General features: G+C 57.2%; 1 protein-coding gene across 2 annotated transcripts; it reads right to left on the bottom strand.

Annotated features, from left to right (window-relative positions):
- Positions 1-6,551: 6,551 nt before the first annotated feature.
- Positions 6,552-20,650, bottom strand: BRINP2 (BMP/retinoic acid inducible neural specific 2). 2 transcript variants are annotated; one of them, XM_030033719.2, is made up of 8 exons: positions 20,408-20,650; positions 12,931-13,299; positions 10,830-11,020; positions 10,467-10,657; positions 9,968-10,073; positions 9,391-9,627; positions 8,957-9,179; positions 6,552-8,597 (listed from the first exon to the last, which is right to left on the bottom strand). In XM_030033719.2, exons 2-8 carry the CDS (start codon positions 13,230-13,232, stop codon positions 7,481-7,483), a joined length of 2,367 nt encoding a protein of 788 aa, XP_029889579.1. In that variant the 5' UTR covers positions 13,233-13,299; positions 20,408-20,650; the 3' UTR covers positions 6,552-7,480. The 2 variants fall into 2 exon arrangements, with proteins under 2 accessions (XP_029889579.1, XP_029889580.1); XM_030033720.2 differs by lacking the exon at positions 9,391-9,627.
- Between the last annotated feature and the right edge of the window lie 1,615 nt (positions 20,651-22,265).

Genomic DNA, 22,265 nt, shown 5'->3' on the forward strand with positions numbered 1-22,265 from the left:
GCTGATACAGGGATGGGACTGCATGGGGAACCTTTATCTGGCAAGGGCTGGAGAGGAGCAAGATGGGAGTTGCAGCATCTACAGCTTCATGTGTGGATTTGTCCCATCGTCCTGCTAATCAGCAAACACAGGTAATGGTTTAGCTGGAGAGCTGAGTTTAAGATTAAAAAATAATTTTTTTTTTTTTCCCCTCTCCCTTAACTTTGCTGGAGTGTGATGGGGTGGGAGCTCTTGGTAGCTGGGATGTTAAATGTTTTTCCACATGGTTTCTTGATTATTAATGGATTTTGGTACTTGACAAAGTAGAAATTAGGAGATAAAAGCTATTAGAAACTAATTTGGGTAATCACTGATTTTGTTCCCCCAGGAGCTTTTCTGAGAGCACTGCTCCCAACACCACTGCCGAGGCTCAGGAGAGAAGGAAGTCTCTTTTTTAACTGAGTTTCATGGGCTTCGGGGGAGCCCCCTGATTTACGGCCAATGAGGAGATAGCTTGGATAGAGCAGGCACGATCTGAACATCAGTCTTCTCCCAGCAGCCTCCTGGGATTTATAGTATTTCACATCCCTGGACACTATTTGGGGTGGTTTATATGCCGTATTTTTTTACTGTTATGTCAGTGAAACAACCATAGAAACTAGTTTAGGAAAAAAACGTGGGAGATAAATCCTTGGTGGCGTGGGCTCTCCCAGTGATGAAATGGGCTACAGGTGGAGAAATAGGTCCCTGAGACCCTTTTCTCCTTCAATTCCCATCTCCCTGAGTGGATCGATAATGTCAGGGGCAAGGACTGGGCGAGGAACCGTCGTGTGGAATTGTATTAAAGGAAAAGCTGGAAGGTGGTGACCAACGTAGTAACCACTGCTGATTTTGAGGCAGATTGCCTGGGAAGGTTTGTGTATCCTCATACAGAGTAGAGGCTGCCTGTAGGCTGGGAGAACACTTTTAAGAATAATTAGACTGATCTCTCTCCTTTCTTTCTATCCAGTCAGGCTCTGCTCCTGGCACGTGTAGTAGGAGCAAAAGGTCTCTCTCGCAGCTTTGTCTGGTTTTTTTTTCTTTCGCAGAGCTTTGCCCTCCAGGGAGAACCCTCCAAAATTCACCGACTGTCTCAACCCCCAGTCCAGGAGCAGAGCCAAGAGGTCCCCAGGGGCAGCCGGGCCAGGGGGGCTCAGGGTCCGGCCAAATGAGGTAAGTTATCCAGCCAGGCTCCTGGCCATGAATCAGCAATGCCCCTGGCCCCGGCACTGCTGATTTACACCAGCTGCAGTGGCACCCTGAGGCAGGGCACCCGTATTTAATGGACAGGGGTACCACTGCCAGCAGCAGCAGCTCCCAGCCCTGAGCTCGGGTGGAAGCAAGCAATTTGCCATCAGTGTCCCCAGTCCCCGGCGAGTTTCTCTGTTTGCAGAATGGGATTCTGTGAAGATACGTTATTTGATAGTGTCTAAAGAGGTCTTCGGGTTCTCCTTGAGAGCTGGGAGCAGCTGGGAGGCACTGAAGAAGGTCAAGGGCTGGTGCAGGTGGTGCGGTTGGCTGGGTGCTAATGGATGGGTGAGGTTATGCTTTTCCATCTTTGCTTAAGGAGGAGTCAGTGGGGAGGGAAGAAGGGAGCTGAGGAACTGGGACTGGAACCTCCTGAGGTCCCCACCAGCTCAAGTCATCCCAGGTCCTCACTAAGCTCCTGTGGGGGGACAAAGGAGGGTGGCTGGGACCCCTCCTGTGTGTCTGGGCTGGCAGCAACCTCCCCCTGCCTCCTTGCAGCCTCTCCTGCCTTCTTTGGAGGCCACAGCAGGAGGCTGAGGAGGAGGGAGGAAGAAGCTGAGAGTGTCATCATTTCAAGAGCCTGTTAACTGTCCCCCCATGCTCCTTAAGAAGTGGCCATTTACTGTAGGCCCTGTAAATCCTCTCTGGAGTGGGAACACCAGGGAGAGTGGCATGGGAGGATGAGAGCCCTCCATGGCTTTGAAAGAGACGGCAGGGAGATGGAGCAGAGAGGAAAATCCCAGCCCACCATCAGTGAAGGGAGAAAATAGACCGAAAGAGAGAGAAACTGAAAATGTGCTGAAGCAGCTGATGACAACCCAAACAGCAGGAGAAGGTTCCTGCCTGCCAATTAACGAGGCTCTGGTGCTAATTTGCCACCTTGCCTGCACTTCTGATCTTGTCAGGAGAAGGGGAAAAAAAGATGAGGCTAAAAAAGAGACAGTGAGGTTTTGGCTTGCCTAAGAGGCTACACAGATGTCGCTAGGCTTCGGAGAGGCAGTGGGAAGCAAGGGGGGGGGCAGTGGTGAATTCCCCCTGCCCTGCCTTGAGCCCAGAGCAGGAAGAGGATGATGACAAGTCTCCGTGGGCTTGGGTTGGCAGAGCAGCTCCAGGCCACGGCACTACCTGACCTGGGGATCCCAGTTTCCCAGGGGTTGCATCCCACAGACTGCTTGGTTAGTCGGGAGAGTAAATGGCGATCCCAGGTGTGCCCAGGAGCATCTCTGGTACCTGCGGTGAAACCGTGTTATAAGGAAGAAGCCGGAGCAGCCCCGTGCTGGGGTGGAGGGGTCTGCAGGGAGCTTGCCATCACCTGCCTCCCCCAGAAACGCTGTCAAACAGCAAAACAGCTCTGTTGGGGAGCTGCCTGGTGGTTCTTTGTGGCTAATGAAACTGGAGGAGCCCTGAGCAAAATGCTTGGCGTGAAGCCTCCTGCCAAGCTGATTTCCACTTCTCGCCCATCCTGCAGCCCGAACCAAGAGGGTAGAGACTGCGGGGATGAATTTCAAGTGAAATCTGCACCTGTGTGCTGTTTGCATGTAAAGAAAAAGAGTATATGCCAGTAAAGCGTTTTACCTGGAGCCCCCCCAGCCCTCCCTTCTTCCTCTGGGGATGTTTTATCCCCTGTGCATCCCATGCTGTTCTCCCAGGCTGGTACACCATCAGCTGGGAGCTAGGAGTGGGGAAACTGAGGCAGGCTGAAGCAGGGATGCAGGCTTAGCCCTACAGCCTTCCTCCATCCTGGTTCTTCACGGCAAAATTGTCTTTGCTATTTTGGCACAGCCTGATGCAGAGATGCTCTTGGACATGAGGCGGAAGGCACCCCTTCCCAGCATGCAGGGCTGGAGGCTCAACTGCTGCTGTGGAAAAGGAGTGAAAACGCAGGAGGGGAAAAAGAGTGTAGGTTAGATAGCTGGAGCTGTGAGCTGTTTGGTTCAGGTGTAGCTGATCACAGCCCTTCACTGTCTGTCTCGGGGCTGGGAGATGGAGGTGGGAAGAGCCCACACCTGGGAGCCATGAGCAGGGATACTGTGGGAGAGCACTGCGGATAATCCCATCCTGCTGCCAGGGCTGGGGGTGAAACAGCATGGCCTTTCCCCGGCCTCCTTTTCCCTGGCAGAGCTGCTAAATAAATGTGTCCGGAGGGAACCAGAATGTCTGCAATCAAGCGAGTGAGGAGCTTAGCTCGTTATTTAAGAGGCAGCTTTCTGGCTTTCATGCTACAGAGAATATTGTATAAATGGAGGGGCTTGCAAACCAGAGCCCAGGTAAGGATAAACCCAAACACACCGGTTTTTAAAACCTAATGGGTTTGACACTGAATTAATTCCTGGTTCAGGGTGGCACACTGGCTTTTTGCATCCAGAGGCCAGATCTTGTCAGTGCCACACGGCAGCGACTCTCCAGCCAGCCCTGCTGGTGTCGGCATTGTTCTTCGCAGGGGAAAGCGCTGCAAGGTAATCAAATGCTGACCTCCAGTTATTAACCTTGTCTTCTTAATCACCTCCATTGAGCGCCTTAATTGCTGAACAGGGATGGGAGGACCTGGCTGCCTCCATGTGAGATTAACATGCAGCCTGGCAGTCCCCTCGCCAGGGAGGGGGGGAATGCTCTTCCTTTAACTCACCCACTTACCCTGAAAAAAGGTGGAAGTGGTTCTCTCCGAAAATACAGTGATTTATCAGCAAAATTCAGGGAACCACCCCCATCTTTTCCTCCACTCGGTTAAAGAGGTGGTGCAGCCCCATGGCGTTGGGGGGCTGGTGGCCAGGGATGTGTTCAGCATCGCTGTCATTCCTTGTCTGCCCACCCCTGTGTTGCCCGATGGGGTGCTTTGCTGAGGAGGCACCATGCTGGCTGCTGGGCTGGGAAAGCCATGAGTGGCCTTGTTCCTGACAGGAATCAGCAATTTGGGCCAAACTCCGTGCTTTTGGGCAATACACGATGAAATCTTGCTGGGGGGGCTGCGGGAAGGGGAGGCTTCAGTGCCGCTCTGCCTGCCAGCCCTGGGGGGCAACCGTCACGGATGCAAAGAGTTGATGGCGCATCCCTCCAGCTGCCTGCCTGCCCCTTTTTGCCTTTTTTTGTGTTAAAGTGAAAGTAAACAGCCTTCATCCACCTCTGTCCCCACACATGAGACTGTTACTCTCAGAGCATCATCTGCCTGCCTCTGGAGCCAGTACCAAGATGGAGAAGCCCGGGGTCAGTCCCCTGCCGGGTAGAAGCTGCTCCGCCATGTGTTGGCCAGCGGCTCCTCGAGATGCTGCCAGACGTCCCGACAGCTCTTGCATTTATGTTCAGGTGGCTTTAGGATGTGTGACTGGTTAAGGGTGCCAAAAAGCATGGTAGGAAATGCTCTGTCTGGAGGAGACAGAGGATGGAGCCAAGGAACATTAGCCTGACGCATGGCCCATGTGACGATGGGGAGAAGAAGTGATGTGATGGCCCAGAAAGATGTGTAGCAGAAGCCAAAATGGTCTTTCTAGCTGAGAAGCCTGCTGGCAGCCTCCCCTGCTCAGGAGCAGGCAGCACCGCCGGCCCTCCTGCCTATACCCTCCTCATCCCTGGGCAGATGTCTGCCAGTTTCCCCTGGGGAGCCAAGATGATGGCTTTGACTTCTCGTTTCCTCCAGGTGTGTTTAATTGCCTGATTTTTTTTCCCCTTAGGACTGGTAGACAAGGGAGTAGTAGTGGGCAAAGGAAGACAGATGTATGGAGAAGAGAAGTCCAGGTGACAGATTGAGGGATGCTATAACCACAATAGCCGGCCTGATGGATTGATAGATTAGACAGGGAATATAAATAGCAAGCATGGGTTATCTACCCCTGTTTTATTTTCCTCTCGCCTATCTCTTTATCTCTCCTGGTGTTATTTTCCTCCTGCTTATCTCTTTATCTGTCCAACCCAAGGATGGAGGAGAGCAGGGAGCAGGCAGGTGACAGAAGCAGGATGGATGAGTTTCGGTTACCACTACTTTTGCAGCATCCAAGCAGGCAAGTTTTGCCAGCCGGGGAGGATTAGGAAGCGGACTCAGATCTGCACACCGATACGCTTTTTTTCCCACCCTCTCCTTTTCCCTGCACCCTGCCCATACCCTCTGCCTGTACCCCCTCCTTTGGGGATGCTGCAGGTTGGAGGGTTGGCTCCTTCCTCTTTCTAGCCTGTCCTTGGCCAAGAAATTAGGGCAGCCCCCGAAGCAGTGAGCTCCGCTTGTCTGGATACCCAGTGTTTCTATCCAACAGCTGGGCAGTGCCACTGCTTGATATTCTGGTCAGGCACCGAGCGCGGCAGCAGCAGCACCGGGGAAGGAGGGAGGGGAGCTCAGCTCCACCGAGCCATCAGCTGCCAGCTAGCCTGCTCCCACCACCTGGCTCTTCACCCCAACTCGCCGGGCTGAGCTGAGCAGGCACTGGAGATGCCACAGGCTCCCCAGCAGTGGGGCTGATAGAGATGCTGGCCTTGGGAAAACCTGCTGCCCCTTGATGCCTGCACTGGGTGTAGCAGAGGGAGATGTCCACGATGGTTTGCACCTGGTTTGGGGTCCTTTCTAAGAGAGTGGTGAATGAGAAGGCCTTGAGGAGGTCAATGAAGATACCAAAAGTATGGAGCAACTTACGTATATGGACAAAGAAGTAGAGCTAGGACACAGAGATGATTGTCATACCTGTCTATACAATTGTAACTGGCCGGAAAGGGTGGCTGAGGGTCAGATATCTCCTGTCTCTTCCCCTACCAGAGCTAAGGGTCATCAAGTGAAGCTCCCAAGGGCCACGCTTGACATGCTCAAAGAGGTGGCGTGTGCCGCAGCAGACAATCGAGCCACAGCACTGCTCGCCCTGAGGCATGGTGGATGTTTACGTGGGGCCAAGAGGAGATTGGACATGAGATGTGGCTGATGCCACGCGGGTCCTTCCCACCAGCTCGGGGAGCGTCTGCTCCAGGCACCTTGCTAGGAACAAAAGTGAAAGCTGGGGGGAGCAGGCAGGAGCTGCTGGCTCCAGGTGTGGGCAGGATCTCGCTTTGCCTCCAGGCATGTCCAATGGTCTTAATGGGCCACCTCAGAGCCCTGTCCCTCTACGTTAATGAAGACATGGACAGGACACAGATGGCCAGCCCATGCGGTGGCATCTCCTTGCCTCAGGAGGCTCGGCTAAAATCCAGAGAGCAGGATGGTGCAGAGTCACCAGGGGGACATGGCCACCGGACACACACAGGAGTGTCCTCGCCCTCCCCTCCTGCTGCACAGCAAGGGAAAAGCCAGGGCCAGAGATGACAGTAACTGTTCTTTTTTTTTTTTTTTTTAATCTCAGTTGGTTTTGGTTGCTCTTTTGCTCAAAAAAGGCATTTTTTAAAAAATATATTAAACAGATACATTTTACTAAGATGTCTCTTGGCTGGAGCCACTGACAAGAAATGACACTCCCCAAATAAATAGGCTTAAAAAAACCCCTCCCAAACAAAACAAATAAATAAATACATAAATAAAACTTTTTTTCTTTTTCTTTCTTTCTTTTGTTTTAGTTTTTTTTTTTTTTTTTTTTTTTGTAAGGAATTGCAGCCCAGAGTTCTCCACCAGTGTCCGTGATGGCAGCGTCCATGGGGCAGGTGCCAGTTCCTCCTTCCCACACAAGGGGTGGCGATGCCTTGGTACTGCAGCAGTCACGAGATGCTCGTGGAGAGGCCCCAGGGGAGATCTGCCAGGTCTCGGGGGCCTGCGGGGTGGTCCCCCCAGCGCCATGTGTGAGGGCACGGCTGCAGGAAGGATCGCAAGGGATGCGAAAGCGAAGGTGCCAGTAGAAACCTCTCTTAAAAAGACTACAAAAGTTGGGGCGCCGAGAAGGCTGCCGCTGGAGGATCCTCATGGTGGGTTGGGCATCTGCTTCGGCAGGACCAGCAGCTGCCTCTGACTGAGCCACATCCCCACCAGCCATCGGCGCATTCCCCCAGGCACCAACGGGGCGGCCGTGCTGGCATTGTCCCCGCACTTGGAGCCAGTCTGCGCTGCGTAAGCCATCGCTCCTCCATAGTCCCACTGGTGTCCTCTGTCTGCTTGAGCCCTGCGTCTCTTTGGCCAGTCGCTGGGTGTAGCATGGAAGCACGCAGTTGGCACTAAGGTAAGGCCTTGATTTAATTTTTTAGGGTGGTTATTTCCCCCTGCCCCAGGGAGTCCTTTCTCCTGGCCCCCGTTGCTCTGAGATCTGAGCAGCCCCAGCCGTTAGCTGCACAGCTTGCTCGTCTCCTGCTCTAGCGCATTGGGCAGCTTGGCATTGAAGGCCCTCAGGGAGGACTGGATCCTCACCACCTCATTGTTGGCCAACTTGAGCCTGTGGCGGAGCAAGCAAGTGAAGAGGTCGAGGCGGGTTTTGCCAGGGGGTGACAACCTGTTCACCCGGTCCCTGATCTCCAACAGCTGGAGCATGGCCGAGTCCTGGGAGCCCTGGGTGTAGGGGTAGTCCAGCTGAAGGATCAGGTCACGAATAGCATCCGGTTCAAAGGGCAAGCTGTAGCCAAAGACTTGCAAGCTGTTGATTTTCATGTACCCCAGGTTCTTGGAGGGATCTGCCATCTCCAAGGGTTCATAGTAGATCGTCTCGTTGGAGCTGTCATCCAGAGACTTGATGCGGCTCCGCAAGTAGACGTGGACCGTTTCAAAGAAGGTCTTCCACTTGTTGCCCAAGGTGAGCGTCCAGTTTTGGCACTGGGCAGAGGCATCTACGTTAGTCCTTTCCCAGTCTGGGAAGCTGCCCTCATTGACAGGCATGAACCAGCTCTCCGAGTGGCTTCCCCCAAAGGGGTTGACGTAGATGGCCATGACAGGCTCCAGCGTGCTGTTCTTGGTGAGGCAGATCTGGAGGGAGAGGGCCAACATCACGTGAACCAGCCCAGGCTTGTACTTGTTGCTCTTCAGGGTCAAGAGCATGCGTTTCCTCCAGGAGGGGTCAAACCAGCTCCCCAGCCGCATGTCGTTGCTGATGAAGATGGAGTGTACCTCGATGCGGCTGTCCCGTTTCTGCAGGAGGTACTTGAGCTCCAAGTCCTGCAGGTCCGTCTCCAGCCCCAGGTAGTGCTCCAGCGAGTCGGCCACCTCGGGGCGGCAGAAGCCCTGGGTGAGCACGTAGCCATGGTTGCAGGTCCCGCAGCGGGTGCTGTTGTCCTCGGCACAGCTGGCGCAGGCTGGCCCCTCGCCCAAGGCACACGGTATGGACCCCTGGCAGGAGGGCTGGTCGGAGGGACATGTGCAGCTGTGGCTTTCTTCCAGGAAGGTCCCAGGCATGGTGGTCTCGCTGCAGTACAGGAGCGACTGTGCGCGGCTCCACCAGTAAGGAAGGGACCTGGTGGAGAACAGACACGGGAGGAGAGATGCTTACATGGCATCTTTTGGGGCATGACCAACTTTCCCTAGCGATAGAAGAGCTGCCCACCTTGTGCTCATTTTTCTGCACTGCTGGTGGCCCCCCCGTGATCTGAGCCCCATTTTCCACCTCCAGGCTTGGACCCAACCTCTCAGGGCCACATCCCAGGGTGGCACGGCTGCCCCTGCTGCCTGCTTTCCCCCCCCACCCCGAGTATCCCTCCAGCAAGGCGGGAGCTCCTCCAGTCCCAGCCACAGGGAGGTGGGCCATGGGTCTGAGCCCCCCTCAGGGCTCTGAGCAGCATCCCCAGCATGGAGGGGGATGCCATGGCACCCTACCTCTCCTTCGGCAGTTTGAAGTGAGGTTGCCGGTGGCAGCGTTTGCTGAGGTTGAAGAGCCGCCGGATGAGTCGGTGGGTTTTCCTGGAAAGCAGCTTCAGGCTGGTACCCAGCTGCTGGTAGCGATGCTGGACATCCAGGTCCATGGCCCAGAAGTGGGAGATGGCCGTCCTGTTCAGGAAATGGTCCCCGGGGAGCCTCTTCACCAGGGCCTGAAACTCTTCTGCAGGGGGCGAAAGATGGTGTCAGCAGAGCCAGGAGAGCAAGTGATGAAGGTAGGGCTGGACGCAACCTCCCTCCACCCGGGCTCTCAGGTCTTCACAGTGAGACGAGCACCCTGGATCTTGCCCTGGAGCCCCACTGCCCAGCCTGGGCTGCTCCCAAAGGAGGGGTTGCATGGAAGGAGATGTTTCATGGGGTCTCTCCGGCCTCACCTGACTCCTCAAACTGGCCGTGATGGCTCTCCCAGGCTCGCCGGAGCTGGGCCAGGCTGCTCTCCAGCGCCTGGATGTCAGCCTCTGGGCAGTTGCAGCGGGGGAAGGCTGGCTGGCACTGGCAGCGGCAGTCGCTTCGGTGGCACACCAGCTCCCCGGCTGAGCTGCAGGCGATGTAGCTGAGGGCAGCCGCCACGAACCTCTCCCGCAGGTAGGAGGGGAGCACCATCTGCAGCCCTGCGAGCGGAAGGCAGCCCTGAGAGCATCAGGGCATGCGTGGAGCCCCTCGAAAACATTGCCCGGGCAAGGAGGGAATGAGTCTTCCTCCTCCTTGGGCTCCCACCCTCGCATGATTTTCATATCAATTTGCTGTGGAGCCACTTGTCTGGGCTCTGCATTGATTTTGGCTCCTCTTGGCAGATGAGCAACAACCTCATCCTGCCCAGCTTTGATTATTTTCATCCTCCCTCCTCCCCAGCCCTTAAATTAAAAGCAGCATCTTGAGCCAGCATCCTCCCCTGCGGCCATCCCATGGTGGCACTCGTCCATCACCACGTCCCCCCCAGCCTGGTCCTACCTTGGAGCTGCACTTTGTTCTCAGGGCTCTGCACCAGGACGGAGCTCACCGAGTCCAGGTTGTCATAGTTGCTGCAGCCGAGTGGCCCCGTCCGTGTTTCGGTCACCTAAGGGGGGGACCCGCAGATGGTCAGGGACACAGGAGGGGCTCCAGGGCACATGCCACCCCACTGAAAGTGCTGCAGATAACCCCTGGCCAGGCTGGCCGTGCCCCATTCCCTGTAGCAAGGCAATGCTTGGAGAGGAGAACTAATTGCCTGCTAATTGGCTTGTTGACAGGCAGCAGCCCTGCCTGCAGCCCGCTGAAAAATGTGCCTTTGTTAGCGTGCCCAATTTCCCATAAATAACGCGGATGTGCTAACTTTGCCTGCTCTCCCCTTCCATCTCCCCTCCCCAGGCTGTGATGCTGCTTCAGGGTCTCGGCCAGCTTTGAGGAGCCACTGGTGGGTCCAGGAGCCACTGTCTGCCCGTGCTGCCCTCTCCCTCGCACCCTTGCCTACCTTGATGGCGGCCGTGGCGATCTGGATGTGGTGGAGCCGGCGCAGCGTGCTCTCCCGGTCGATGAAGTAGGAGGCTGCCAGCTGGTGCAGGGTCTCCAGCGAGACCCCCGAGCTGTTCCCGGCCCCCCCGGCAGGCTCTGCCCTCCGGCTCAGCTTGCGCTTGTCCACAAAAATGGTCAGGGACTCCTCTCCTGGGGGGGATATGCGACGCTTTCAGGGGGCTGCTGGGGTCCCCCCCATTCCCATTCTTGAACGCATTTCTCCTGTGGTGCTTATTTTCCCACCCGCTCTCTTTTGCATGCTGCCTTGCACAAGGGAAGCGAGTAGGGAGCAAGCAGGGAGCGAGCACCCACCAGCACTCACCTCCCAGTGTGGCGGCGAGCAAGAAGTGGGTCCCATACTTTTTGATGAGGCTGTCGGTGATCTGCTGGGGGCTGGGCCGGCGTCCCAGCAGACGGATATTGCGGATGAATTCAGGGGCCAGGGGAAGTGGCAGGCTGAAGAAGTCTTTCCTCTCCAAGGCCAAATTATTCACCTTCCAGCGAGCAAACTCTCTGTGGGAGGAGAGCAGCGGTGGGGAGAGGGTTCAAAGCCGGTCCATCCATGCCATGTGCACACCGTCCCCTCTGCTGTCCCCATTGTCCACCTCGGGGCAGGGGATCAGTAGGTAGAAAAACTCCTGTTGGGACCATCTCGACCTCCCCATCGCTGCAGCGGAGGTGAAGGACCGGCTGCATGCGCTCACCAGCTATAGATCCAGCCAGGACGAAAGCGTCGTCCCTCCTTAAGCCATCAATGGCGATAACAAGCTACAAGCAGCGGAGATGCCTGATATTGATTAATCAGGAACCTCCGGCTGGCATTAATCACAGCCCTGGGCAGGGACAGAGCCTTTTCCAGCCTGCTGAGCTGGATGGGCCTCATCCATCCTCCATTCCCATGCCTATGGATCTGGGTGAAAATCCGACATCTGGGGGTTTCATGGTTTTAAGTATCGGCAGCGTTTTGTAGGAAGCTGGAGGCACTGGGATGTGGTGGGTCCCCTCGTAGCCCCAGAGGCTGTGAATGTGCCCCCCCAGTATTGCCTGGCCTGGGGGAGGGGGGGTGCTGCCGCCAGCCTGCCGCTGCCTTGAACAACCAACGGCCCTGGAAATAACCAGCAGCTGATTTCAGCCTAATCTTCAGCATTTTGCTCTAATTAAAACCAGGCGGTGGCTTTCAGACAGTTTAATTAAGGCTGGTTGGGAAAGGAGGGAGAGGGAGGAAGAGGGAGGGGTGGACGGACGGACGGACGGACGCAAAGAAGCTGAGGGGCTTGGTGTGTGCCGGGTGGCCTCCCATCATGATTTTTGGGCCCAGAAAGTAGGAAGTTGGGGCCAGGAGTGGAGCTGGGGGTGAGGGGGGTAGGAATGCTGCATCTCCCCTTACACGCATGCTCCCTGGGTGCTGGGGCATGTGGGGCTGGGGGGGCTGGGAGCCCTGCACCAGGTACCCCCATCCCATCCTGCAGGCAAAGCAAGCCCCAAAGGCTGCTAGTAGGCTCCCTGCCTCCGAGGAGGTGCAAGCCGGCTGCCACCCCTCCAGCTGCTCCTTCCCGTCCCACTACCGTCACCAGCAGCATCCCTGGAGGACGTGGGTCCCTCGGCATGGCAGCATCAGCGCATAGGAAGGGGGTGAGGGGGGAGAGGAGCTCTCTGGGGGTGCTGGGCTGCATAACAAGGCACCCACGTCAGCTTCTCCTGGAGGCAGTGGCTGAGCTTTGCTCTGCTGCTGGAAACCCCTGGGGCTTGGCACCAGCAAGTAGAGGAAGAGAAAAGGGCTCGTTAGCAGGAGGTGACAGCCCCAGTTAGCACCGGGAGGTGGTGGAGTGGGATTCCCACACTGGCTGTCACGGGGTGGCCCTTTGCTGGGGTCAGTGGAGCCCACTGCTGTCGAACCTGGTTCTCTACTGGCAAGAACCCCCCTCCAGCATTGGCCCCCACACATGTAGCATCCCACTGTTGCAGTCTATGGGGTGACAGCGCTGGGGACATGCCAGGGGGTCAGTCAGGGTGGCTTTTCACGAGCCCCAGCAGCATCCCAGCCCCAGATGGCTGGCAGTCCAGGCAGGCTCAGTAGTTTGGCACAGAGATGTCTTTGTGCATGGCAAAAGGACAAAGGAGCATCCCTCTGTGCCTCCCACCGTAAGGGCTGATCCCGTCTCAACCTGCACGACAAATCACTCCCAGCTCAGGGCAAATCCCACCTGGAGCCCATCCCAGCCATGCCGTGAGCATCTTGGGGGGCTGCTGTTCTATTCCACAAGAAAGCAGCATCTCAAATACACCCACGCCCCACCTCTCCCGATGGGCAGCCTCCTCCTGCACACAGGGGTCCGTTCTGCTGCGCCCCCCCGCAGCCCCCCGCACCGCAGCCCCCTCCCAGGGTGCCTGCTGAAGGGCTGGCCCCCAGCGCTGCTCCTCACCTGTAGATCCTGTACCTGGTGGTGAAACCTTGCCGGTAGCGCTCCATGAAGTCCACGTACTCCTGGGCTCGGTAGAAGGGTCCCCGGTCGCTAAGGAGCCAGTCAAGGGGTGCTCGGCCAGAGGAGGAGGAGGATGAGGAGGAGGAGGAAGGGGTTGCGGGGGCGGCATGCTGCTGGGGCACCGTGCCACCTGCCCCGCCGGCCACCCCCCAGCGGCAGCACGCGCTCAGGGCCAGGAGGGCCAGCGGCCACGGGAGCATCGGCGGGGGCCCGTCAGCGCGCGGGAGGTCCTGCCGCCCCATCCTGCTGCTGCCCGACTGGCTTCTTCATTCTCTCGCCCCCACGGCGATCCTCCAGGACAGCCCTGCCCTGCAACGGCACAGCACGAAGCAGGAAGCCCGTGAGGCCGGTGGCACTGGGTGGCCGCGCCAGGCGAGGTGCCAGGTGGGGCCAATTCGGTATGGATATGAACCAGGTGCAACCACAAGCTAAGGGAAGGGAGGGGGGTTGCTTTTGGGGAGGCTGCTGTGGTGCTGATGAAGGGAAAGCTGTGCTCTGGGGAGAGCCACGCGTTAGGCACAGAACAGTTGTGCCGCAGGAGGTAAGAGCTTATGGGGTTAGGGGTGCTGGCTGCTGCTGAAGTTAAATAAAAACCTGGCTAGTGCCTGTTTGAGAAATTTCTGGCTTTTTCTTTGTTTTTCTCTGCCATGCATCAGCCTGGTGAGCCAAGCTTGCTGCTACAGGGTGCCCATGCAGTGGGGACAGTGGGTTGTCTCTGCGCCCTGCACTTTGGGGATGCCCATCACGAGTACATGCAGCTTGTTTGGGGGGGGGGGTGTGTGTGCTAAAAATAAATAAGCATAGGGAGCTGGAAAATATTAGACTTTCCTTTGCATCCTGCCAGTGGCTGAGATGATGGATGGATGGATGGAGGTCCACCCCATGGCTGGCTGGGCTGATTGTGGTGGTGCTTTGAATGCAACTGGCATTTTTCTCAAGCCAAGACCTTTCTGCTCTCATAGCCCAGCAGTATCTGCAGGAGTAAAGATGGAGCTTTGCTGGGAGCAGCGGCCCCGGGACCAGAGCCTGCAAGTGAAGGTGGGAGCCGGCGAGCTGCAAGGTCTGGCAGAGCTGGGGCGAGGTGAGGTGTCCAGCAGGGCAGCAAGAGCTGTTTGCCTAAAAATAGGGACCCCATCACTGCAGTGCTTCCAGGGGAGGTGATTTTTATTCCGGGAAGGTGGCTGGTGGGGCCCGGAGCCCAAATGCTTGCCCCTGCTGAGCACACACCAGCCCCGCGTTCTCACAAACAGGGCTTTGCCAGATGAATCATCGTGCTTTACCATGTATTATTATTATTTTTTTTAATTTTTTTTCTCCCTCTCTTCTATTTTTAAACCCTTAAGGGTGCACTTTGATTGCGCTTTCTCAGCTTCTCAGTCAGCCCTCAAGGCTGGGACCCTGTTAATTTTAAGCAAAGCTGAGATTTTTGCATGACCAGATTGGGGGTGCCGGGGCAGTGGGGCAGGCAGGGGTGGGCAGGAGCAGCAGGCAGGGTTTCTTCTGTCCTCCCCCTACTATCTTTCCATGTATCACCCTGGTTTCTCCCAGCCTTGCAGATAGCCACCTAACACCCCGGTCGTTGCCTTCTGCTCCTGGCACGTGGAGTCCCCCATGGCCACAACGTGGCCAAATCCTGGCCCAAACGAACAGGCGCCCGTGCCGGCGTGGGCAGGGGGACTGGTAATGTCAGACTGGTTTCCTCACTCTGTGCCTTGAGTGTTGGATGGGGCATCTGCCCCCCGCCCCCCCCCCACATGGCAGGACCCGATGCCGACTGCTCACAGAGCTGCTCGTGCGCTGCCACGTGTGGGTGATGGCTGAGCAGCTGAGGCACTTTGGCTGCTCTGAAATCCTCCCTGCCTGCTTCCCTGCCTGCAACCAAAGCGGGGCCAGGGGGAAGCAGGCAGCCGGGATGCAGCGGCTGCCTGAAGCAGGCAAGCACCTTGCTCTCCTCCCCAGGAATATCTGCAGATGCAATTAAAATTGAGGTGGCCTGGGGACTGAAGGAACACACAAGGCTCAGGATTAAACCCTCCTGCCCGCCCCGTCCCGTGCTGCCCTGCAGTTGTGGGTCCTGCTGCTGTGCTGTGCAGGGTGACCTGGGGAGCCAGGACAAGCTGCCGTGCCCAGGAGGGCATGGAGGGAGCCAAGGCCTGGCAGCAAATCCTGTGGATGGTTTAGATGCTGACCATGGGCTAAACCCTCCGTGACTTGGTCCTTCTCCTGTATAGCAGGGAGGAAAGCAGCATTCTGGCTCTCAGAAGCTGAGGCGAAAGCAGTCCTTGAACAGCATCTTTCTAAACCCTGCTCACGGAAACATGCTGCTTATAGCATTAAATACGGCTGTGCCAGCAAAACACCTTGCTTAGATTGCCGGCGTGCTAGGTAGCCTGCCTGTTGCACCACAAACGGGCTTGGCACGGCCGATCTCCTCATCCCACGTTGTTGTCTGTGGCTTTTAGGTGGCTCCTGACCACCTCCAGCTGAGGTGGGGCTGGGCTGGGGGGCAGGGCCTGCTCCATGGCTGGTCCCCTCTCCCTCCACCTGGGTCTATACAGCCAAGGGGATGCTTTTCCATGAGCGCCATGAGCGACTGGCCTCATCCATCACCACTTCACACCACCACAGACTGGTATGGGCGGTCTGACAGCCGTCACGCCACTGCCCTCCCCGAGGCTTTCTTGGAGTAAATCAGGAGGACATGGAAGCATCCTTCCTTTGATTCAAAGCGCAGAAGGGATTATTTTGGGGGGAACAGGCAGAGCACTATCTCTTCCAGCAAACCATCCCGGGTGCTAACAGCTTCCCACCACTGCTGACCAGCGCCTTGCCGCCACCACCACCACGGGGGATACACCTTCCCCAAGAGGGGCTCCCCATGCTGTCCTTCTCCAGACCCTCTCTCCCAGCCCCCCTCCCAGCACCACAGCTCAAGGCAGCAAACCTCTTCTGGGTGACCATGGTGGGGACAGATATTAGGGATGGAGCCACCTTGAGCCACCTCTTCCCTTGGGCTGCAGTCCCCAGACCAGCTAGAAACCATTTCAGCCTGCTCTGCGGCTTTTCCTGGGGAGCTTATTCTGAGATTCATGACCAAATGCAAGATGTTTCCTTGTGGCCACCTCATGTTTAACTACAGAGCAATAAAAATAGTCAGAATTGGGTATTTCCAGCCCTTGGCTGGTGCAAATCCAGCAAAGGTCCCCTCCTGGCATGCAGAGTCCCTTAAATCAGCAAAGTTTCCAACCTTGCTAAATAAGCTCTTATTTACACCCGCCTCTTATTTACACTGTAAGTGCTGGCACCTCTGAGCCGGGCTTTTGCTTGGGGACGGGCCCTGACGCACGCGAGCATCCTTGCCAACAGAGGCTTGAAGCCCCAAGTCAGGCAGGAACAGGCAAGCCACCACCGGCAGGAGAGCTTGCACGGGGGCTGTGCCGAGTTACATGGCAAGCTTATCCCCGAGGAGCAGCTTTCTTGCACCATCGTTAGTTGGGCTAATTTATTTGCTCATATCAATCAGGGGTTATATAAAATCAGTACATGCAGAAATTGCTATAGCTCCATATAACCCTTAGTCCACACAGATGCATGGGGGAGGCTCTGGTTTTGCTGAGGGGTTGCTGCTGCTGCTCTGCAGGCTTGGGGGCAATGTTTATCGGAGTGCACCTCCACCTGCTCACACCAGCATCCTCCTGGGATGCCAGGGAGAGCAAAGCTCTTTGGAAATGAGTAACTCCCTTGACCTTACTACTAGAGCTGGAAATAACTTTCTAATCACTTTTCCTTGATCTAAAAGAATCAAGATTTGATGAGAAGCATCTGACTACTCTTTTTTTTTTTTATTTAGGGTTTTGCATCACAAAAGTTGGAAAACTTCCAGCTTGTTAATTTTTTTTTTCCTTCCCCCTTCTATAAAAACCTTAAAGTGAAGGAAGAAGAGTGCCAATGCAAATATTCTTGGCAAACTTTCCCAGGACCGCAACCTCCTTCCTGCCCAAGTCCTCCTGATCTTGTTGCAGCCCTCCATGTCCCTGTTGCCTGCAGCAGAATGCTCCGGTGTCCCTCCAGTGACAGCTGATGCACGGCCCAGACTGTCACTCGTCACGAGCTGCATCTTAAAAATAGCTTGTTGCAATTTCTAGAGGCTCCCTCCCACCCTTGAGATGGCAAGGGGATTGCTTCTGTGGTGGGTGTCCTCACCCAAAATGGCTCGAGAGACTGAGGCAGGATGGTGTGAGGTGTGGACAGGGATGCTCGAGTGCCTGGCAAGCAGCTCACGTGAGCTGCAAAAGCCTTTCTCTACTGCCCTTGGAGACGATGGCAACAGTGGCAACATCCTGCAGAGTTATGCCGAGGTCCTGCTTGCTTCCATGCTGACGGCATCTCTGGAGCCGTGCACTCCACCACTAATCAGGCTGAGTTTGATAATTAAGATGTTAGCTAATTGTCAGGGACATTAACATTGATTTCTGCCCTTTCATGCTGCAGGAGCGGATCTAGAGACACATAAAGTGGGAAGTGCATGCTGGGAAGTGGCTGCGGTGGTATTTGCTGGGTGCCGTGGGGAAGCATGGGACTCTGGATTGACTCGGGCACTACCCCCTGTAAATGCTGAGCCGAAGCCCGGAGCAAAAGCCGCAGCCAATGTCTGTGCCAGGCAAAGCGATACCTGTTGGTGGCAGAGCTGTGGGACGTGCCCAGCCACAGGGGCTGGTCCCTGGGGCACAGCGGGAGCAAAAATGCATCCATGTTGGAGCAGGGAGCAGTGGGGATGGGTCTCAACCTCCCTGCAGATGCCTGTTAGTGGGAATGAACATCAAACTTAGCGACTGAGTCACCTTCTCATTAAACGTGGGAAAGCTTTATCAAATTAAGGCCACTTAAGAGAGTCTGGGCAGAGGCTAAGTGCAGTTTAGTTTCTGAAGTGGATTGAGCTGAGCTGTGCCTATGTGAATTCACGCAGGCGCGCAGGGCACCTCTTGTTCTGCCGCTTGCACCTCCCAGGATAGACAATCCCAAAGGGCTCAATCCTGCAGGATGCTCGGCCCCTTGCTCCGGAGCCACCAACCTCGCTTGGGGCTTCGTGGGACCCAGCTCCCTTGCACTCAAGACCTGCCTCTCCCTGCCTGTGCAGCTGCCTCCTCTGCCCCCCTCCTTGCTCTGTCGTGGTTTGCAATGAGCAGCTCTCAACGTGGTGCATCGTGCCGCTGGGCTCGCATCCATACACTCCCAAGGAAGCGCCGGGGCCTCATTGATCTGCTGGGGTAATTAAGAGACCGAGCCAGGCACCGCCGGAGCGACAGCAGCACGGTAATTGCTGGCAAAGTGGGCACGGCGGGGTGCTGTCAGCCACCTGGCACCCAGCCTACGGAGACATGGCTCTGGGCAGCAAGCATGGGGACAGCCACCTCAGAGCCTGCCATCCCTGCCGGAGCAGCAACGTTAAAGATCACGATGGTGGCTGTGAACTGATTCTCACTAGGCTCCTGCAAACCAACCCCCATATCCCTTTCAGTCACTATTGCTAAGTGACTTTAAGTCACAGCCTTCGTCCCCCCCAGCTCATGAGACTGGTTTAAAAACCTGCAAGACTTGATGAATTGGGTTCCTTTTATTAGCTTTTCTTTGCATCCTTAAGAGCGAGACACTTGAAGATGAGAGTAAAAGAAAATAGCAGAAAATCCCAGGACTCGGGGAGCTAAGGATTTGCATAAGACATCAAATGAGATGAAGCCTGGGCTGCCATCGGGGGAGATAGCAGCTGCGTGCAGCGAGTCGCACCAGCACCATGTGTTCTGCCCTCTGGCTTTGCTCACCCGAGACTTTCACACCCACAGGCAAAAAGCCTCTTAAAAGAGCAATGTGCAAAATACAACTCCCCCCAGCACGACGAAGGCAGCAGCAGTGCCAGCTTCCCCCGCCTTGTGCTGAGCTCTCGGCCCGAAGCATCCCTGCAGATGGGTCTCCAGGGCCGGGGAAGAACATCCCTGCACAAGAGCTGGGGAAGAGCATCTCTGCAGCCCCCTCCCCGGAGAGGTTGGCTCCTTTCCCCCCCTCTGATGGACCCCACAAGCTGAGTACCAGCCTCATGCAGGAGCTGGGGGCAGTGCAAGGTGAGGACAACTCCCTCCCATCCCTCCCTTGCCGTCACACAGGTGACAAGTGTCACGGGTGGGCAGCGATGGACAGCGGTAGCTCAGCGTTAGCGGCACAGGGTATATAAGGCAGCAGGTGGCTGGTGCTGGGCAGAAAGGGGGAAGAGGTGTGGGGTGTCAGAGTGCCCACCCTTCCCAGCACCCCTCTGTTCCCCACGTCTCAAAGCTGTCACTGAACCCCCACCAAAGCCAGTTCTGCTCGGCAAAAAGAAAAAAAAAGTGCGGGGACCTCCTTGCAACATCTCCGGGGCTTGTACGGACCCTCCTGGCTGCTGACAGAGAGAGGACACTGACATCTGCCGGCAGGTCCCACCCCGCCCCGCAGCACCCAGGCTCACGCTGTCCGGCCCCGGGATCGCACCGGGGCGCGGCGGGGGGGCAGCCCCGGTACCCACCGGCCCTGCTCCAGGGCAGCCTCGGAGGGCAGCGACACGCGGGTCCCCCTGAGAAAGGGGCAGGACAGGGTGGACATCCATGTGCTGAAAGCTGATGCTCTGGATTAAAAAATGCAGAGTTTTTGTTTCTTCCTGAAAAAAATTCCTGAAGGGAATTGAGCCTGGCAGCCGGGGACCCCCATCTCCCCGAGCTACCGGAGGCTGCTGTCACCGGCACCGCGCTGGTAACCCCACGCAGCAAACATCTTCCCACAGGACACCCGTTCCTCGCCTCGGCCCACTGCTCCGGCGGCAGAGCCGGTCGGTGGCAGGGCCCTGCGTTGCAGCACGGGGGTGGGGGGGGGGGGGGGGGGGGATAGGAGACCTCTCCTGTTGATTTATATATGCCCAACAGTCAAGTATGTGTTGGAGCGTTTCGGGGGGCATCTCCCCTGGTCCCTGCCGTCCCGGGGCATCTCACACTGGCATCTCCCTCGGAGCAGGGCGCGCTGCGCAAGCGGCATCACCAGCCTCCCGGGCATCTTGTTTACCCCGGCAGCCTGCCAGCACCCGGTTCCAGCGGGCCGGTCGGAGCCCCCCGGACCTGCTGGGCCCCGCACTCGGCCACCGGGGTTGGGGTTCCCTCCCAGGAAGGGGTCCTTGCTTTCCTCTACACCCGTCCTCTCCGGGGAGGCTGCGAAGCGAGCCCGGAGCAAGAGAGGCAACTTGACCAAGGTCACCGAGCGAACCGGCGGCGGCCGAGCCGCGTCTCCACCGTCGCGCACGGCGGTACCCGGGATCCCCCCGCACCGCTCCTTCCGCATCCCACCCGCCGGCGGGATCCCCACGCCCGCTCACTCCCTCCGCCCGATCCCGCAGACTTACCCCAGGCTCCCGCTCAACGCCGGCGGGGCACCGGCCGCCTCTCCGTCCCGTCCCGTCCGGCTCCGCTCCGCCTCAGCGACCCCGGGCCCTGTCCCGCCGCCGCCGCCTCCCGGCCGCCCCACACCGCCCCATCGCCGGGCGGGCAGGCGGCCCCCGGCGGCCCCGCCAGCATCCCGCGCCCGCCGCCGCGATCGGGCTGCCGGTACCGCTGCCGGTACCGCTGCCGGTACCGGGTCCCGCCGCGCTCCGCGGGCGCCGCCGCCGCCGCTCGATAATATATGCAGGGGCGGCAGCCAATAAAAGGCGCCGCCGACCTCCCCGCGCCTTCCCATTGGTGATGCCGCGTGCGGCGCGGGGCGGGGCGGAGCGGCGCGGCGCGGCGGGGGACACGCGTGGAACGGCGAAGGGGGTGGTCGCCCGTGGGTGCTCAGCCCGGTCATCGGCCCGCACAGCCGCGGGGGGGTTCCGAGCCCCGCCGGCCTTTCCCCTCCTTCCTTTTCCAGCCCCCAAAGCCCTGTGTCCCCACAGAAGGGCCGGGTGGGTCGCCCCGCGGCGGCTGTGCCGGGGAGGGGTCACTGCCTCGAGGCCCCGGTGGGCAACCGGCTTTCTCCCGACTTTAAAGGACTTCTGGTTGTGCCAAGTTACACCGTCAATAGCGGTAAATGATTCACGAGGTTCGGGATGTCGTCTGTTGGGCATTACCGGCAAGCGGCAGGAGGATGCCGTGGTGACACGGGATTTACCGTTCTTGGCTATTTTCTTTTTAGATGTTTTATTTATCTGTATGTATTATTCACGCCTCCTACCAAGCCCCTTGTTTGCTCCTCTTCGTGTGGTGTTAGGCATTAGCAGGGTATCACTCTCAGGGATGCACCCCATTTCCAAACAGGGGCTGGAAGCACCTTCTTGGTGATGCCTTCTGAATAATGCAATTGCACCTTTTTTTCAGGGAAAAAACCCCTCCTTTTGATGAGTTTGTGTCCCCTGGTGAAAGAAGAGCAGCAAAAGGACCTGGCAGAGGCCTTCCAAAGGGATTTCCCTGTACCCCCCCAAAAGGAGGGCCATGCTCCATCCTACAAAACACTGCCACTCATTTTTCCTGATTTTTTTAAATGTTTTTGCCAGCAGCTGCAGCCGACTGGTGCTGGCGGGGGACAGCACTGCCAAGACACCTTCCCGACTAGCTGACTTCTGAAAACAGCCTCACCTTTATAAGCTTAGTGCTCGGCTCTGCTCATTAACAAGGCTGGTGTTGAAAATGGTGAGCGTGGCTCTTCCTCCCCAAATTGTAGTGGGTGACTGGGAGGGTTATTGTAAATCAGAAACGGGGCTGCGGAAAAACACCCACTGTGGCTCTTCTGCTTGCTGTGCTTGGGGCACAGCAGTGTCCCCTCCTGATGCCCACATTGGGGGCATGTTAAGCTTCATGGCTGGCATGGGTGAGGGAGGAGAAATTTGGGGAAATCCCTGCAGCTGCCGTGGAAAAAAAAAATATTGCAAGATTTTTTTTTTTAAGTAACACATATCTGCTGTGTGTGGTTTTCTTTGTAGGCACCAGGCGGGATGGAGCCGTGCTCCACACAAGGAACCGGCATGGAGCCGGTGGGGTGGGAGCTCCTTTTCCAGGGCAGCGATGCTTCCACACCCCTCTGCTCCGCTGGGTGTGAGCCGGCCGGAGCTTCCAAGGGGGAAAAGCAAACCATCATGGCTGTGGCCGTGTGTTTCTGCTGGTGTGGGGCCTGGGCCTTTCACCCCACACTGGGAGAGGAGAACATTTACCGTCAGAACATTTTGGGTGCAGAGCTGCAGGCATCTGCAGGAAGGTTTGGAGGTTGGGCAAGCTGTTGGTGCTGCTCTG

This window comes from Aquila chrysaetos, chromosome 12 (assembly GCF_900496995.4).
Source record: "Aquila chrysaetos chrysaetos chromosome 12, bAquChr1.4, whole genome shotgun sequence".
NCBI classification, from domain to species: Eukaryota; Metazoa; Chordata; class Aves; order Accipitriformes; family Accipitridae; genus Aquila; species Aquila chrysaetos.

What these genes read in the sequence shown, in the direction of transcription:
- BRINP2 (XM_030033719.2), bottom strand. Translation starts at nt 13,232, where the DNA reads ATGGGGCGGCAGGACCTCCCGCGCGCTGACGGGCCCCCGCCGATGCTC. An exon ending in TCGCCACGGCCGCCATCAAG is followed by an intron (nt 10,074 to 10,466) that starts GTAGGCAAGGGT and finishes TCCCCCCCTTAG; the next exon opens with GTGACCGAAACACGGACGGG. An exon ending in TTCAAACTGCCGAAGGAGAG is followed by an intron (nt 8,598 to 8,956) that starts GTAGGGTGCCAT and finishes GTTCTCCACCAG; the next exon opens with GTCCCTTCCTTACTGGTGGA.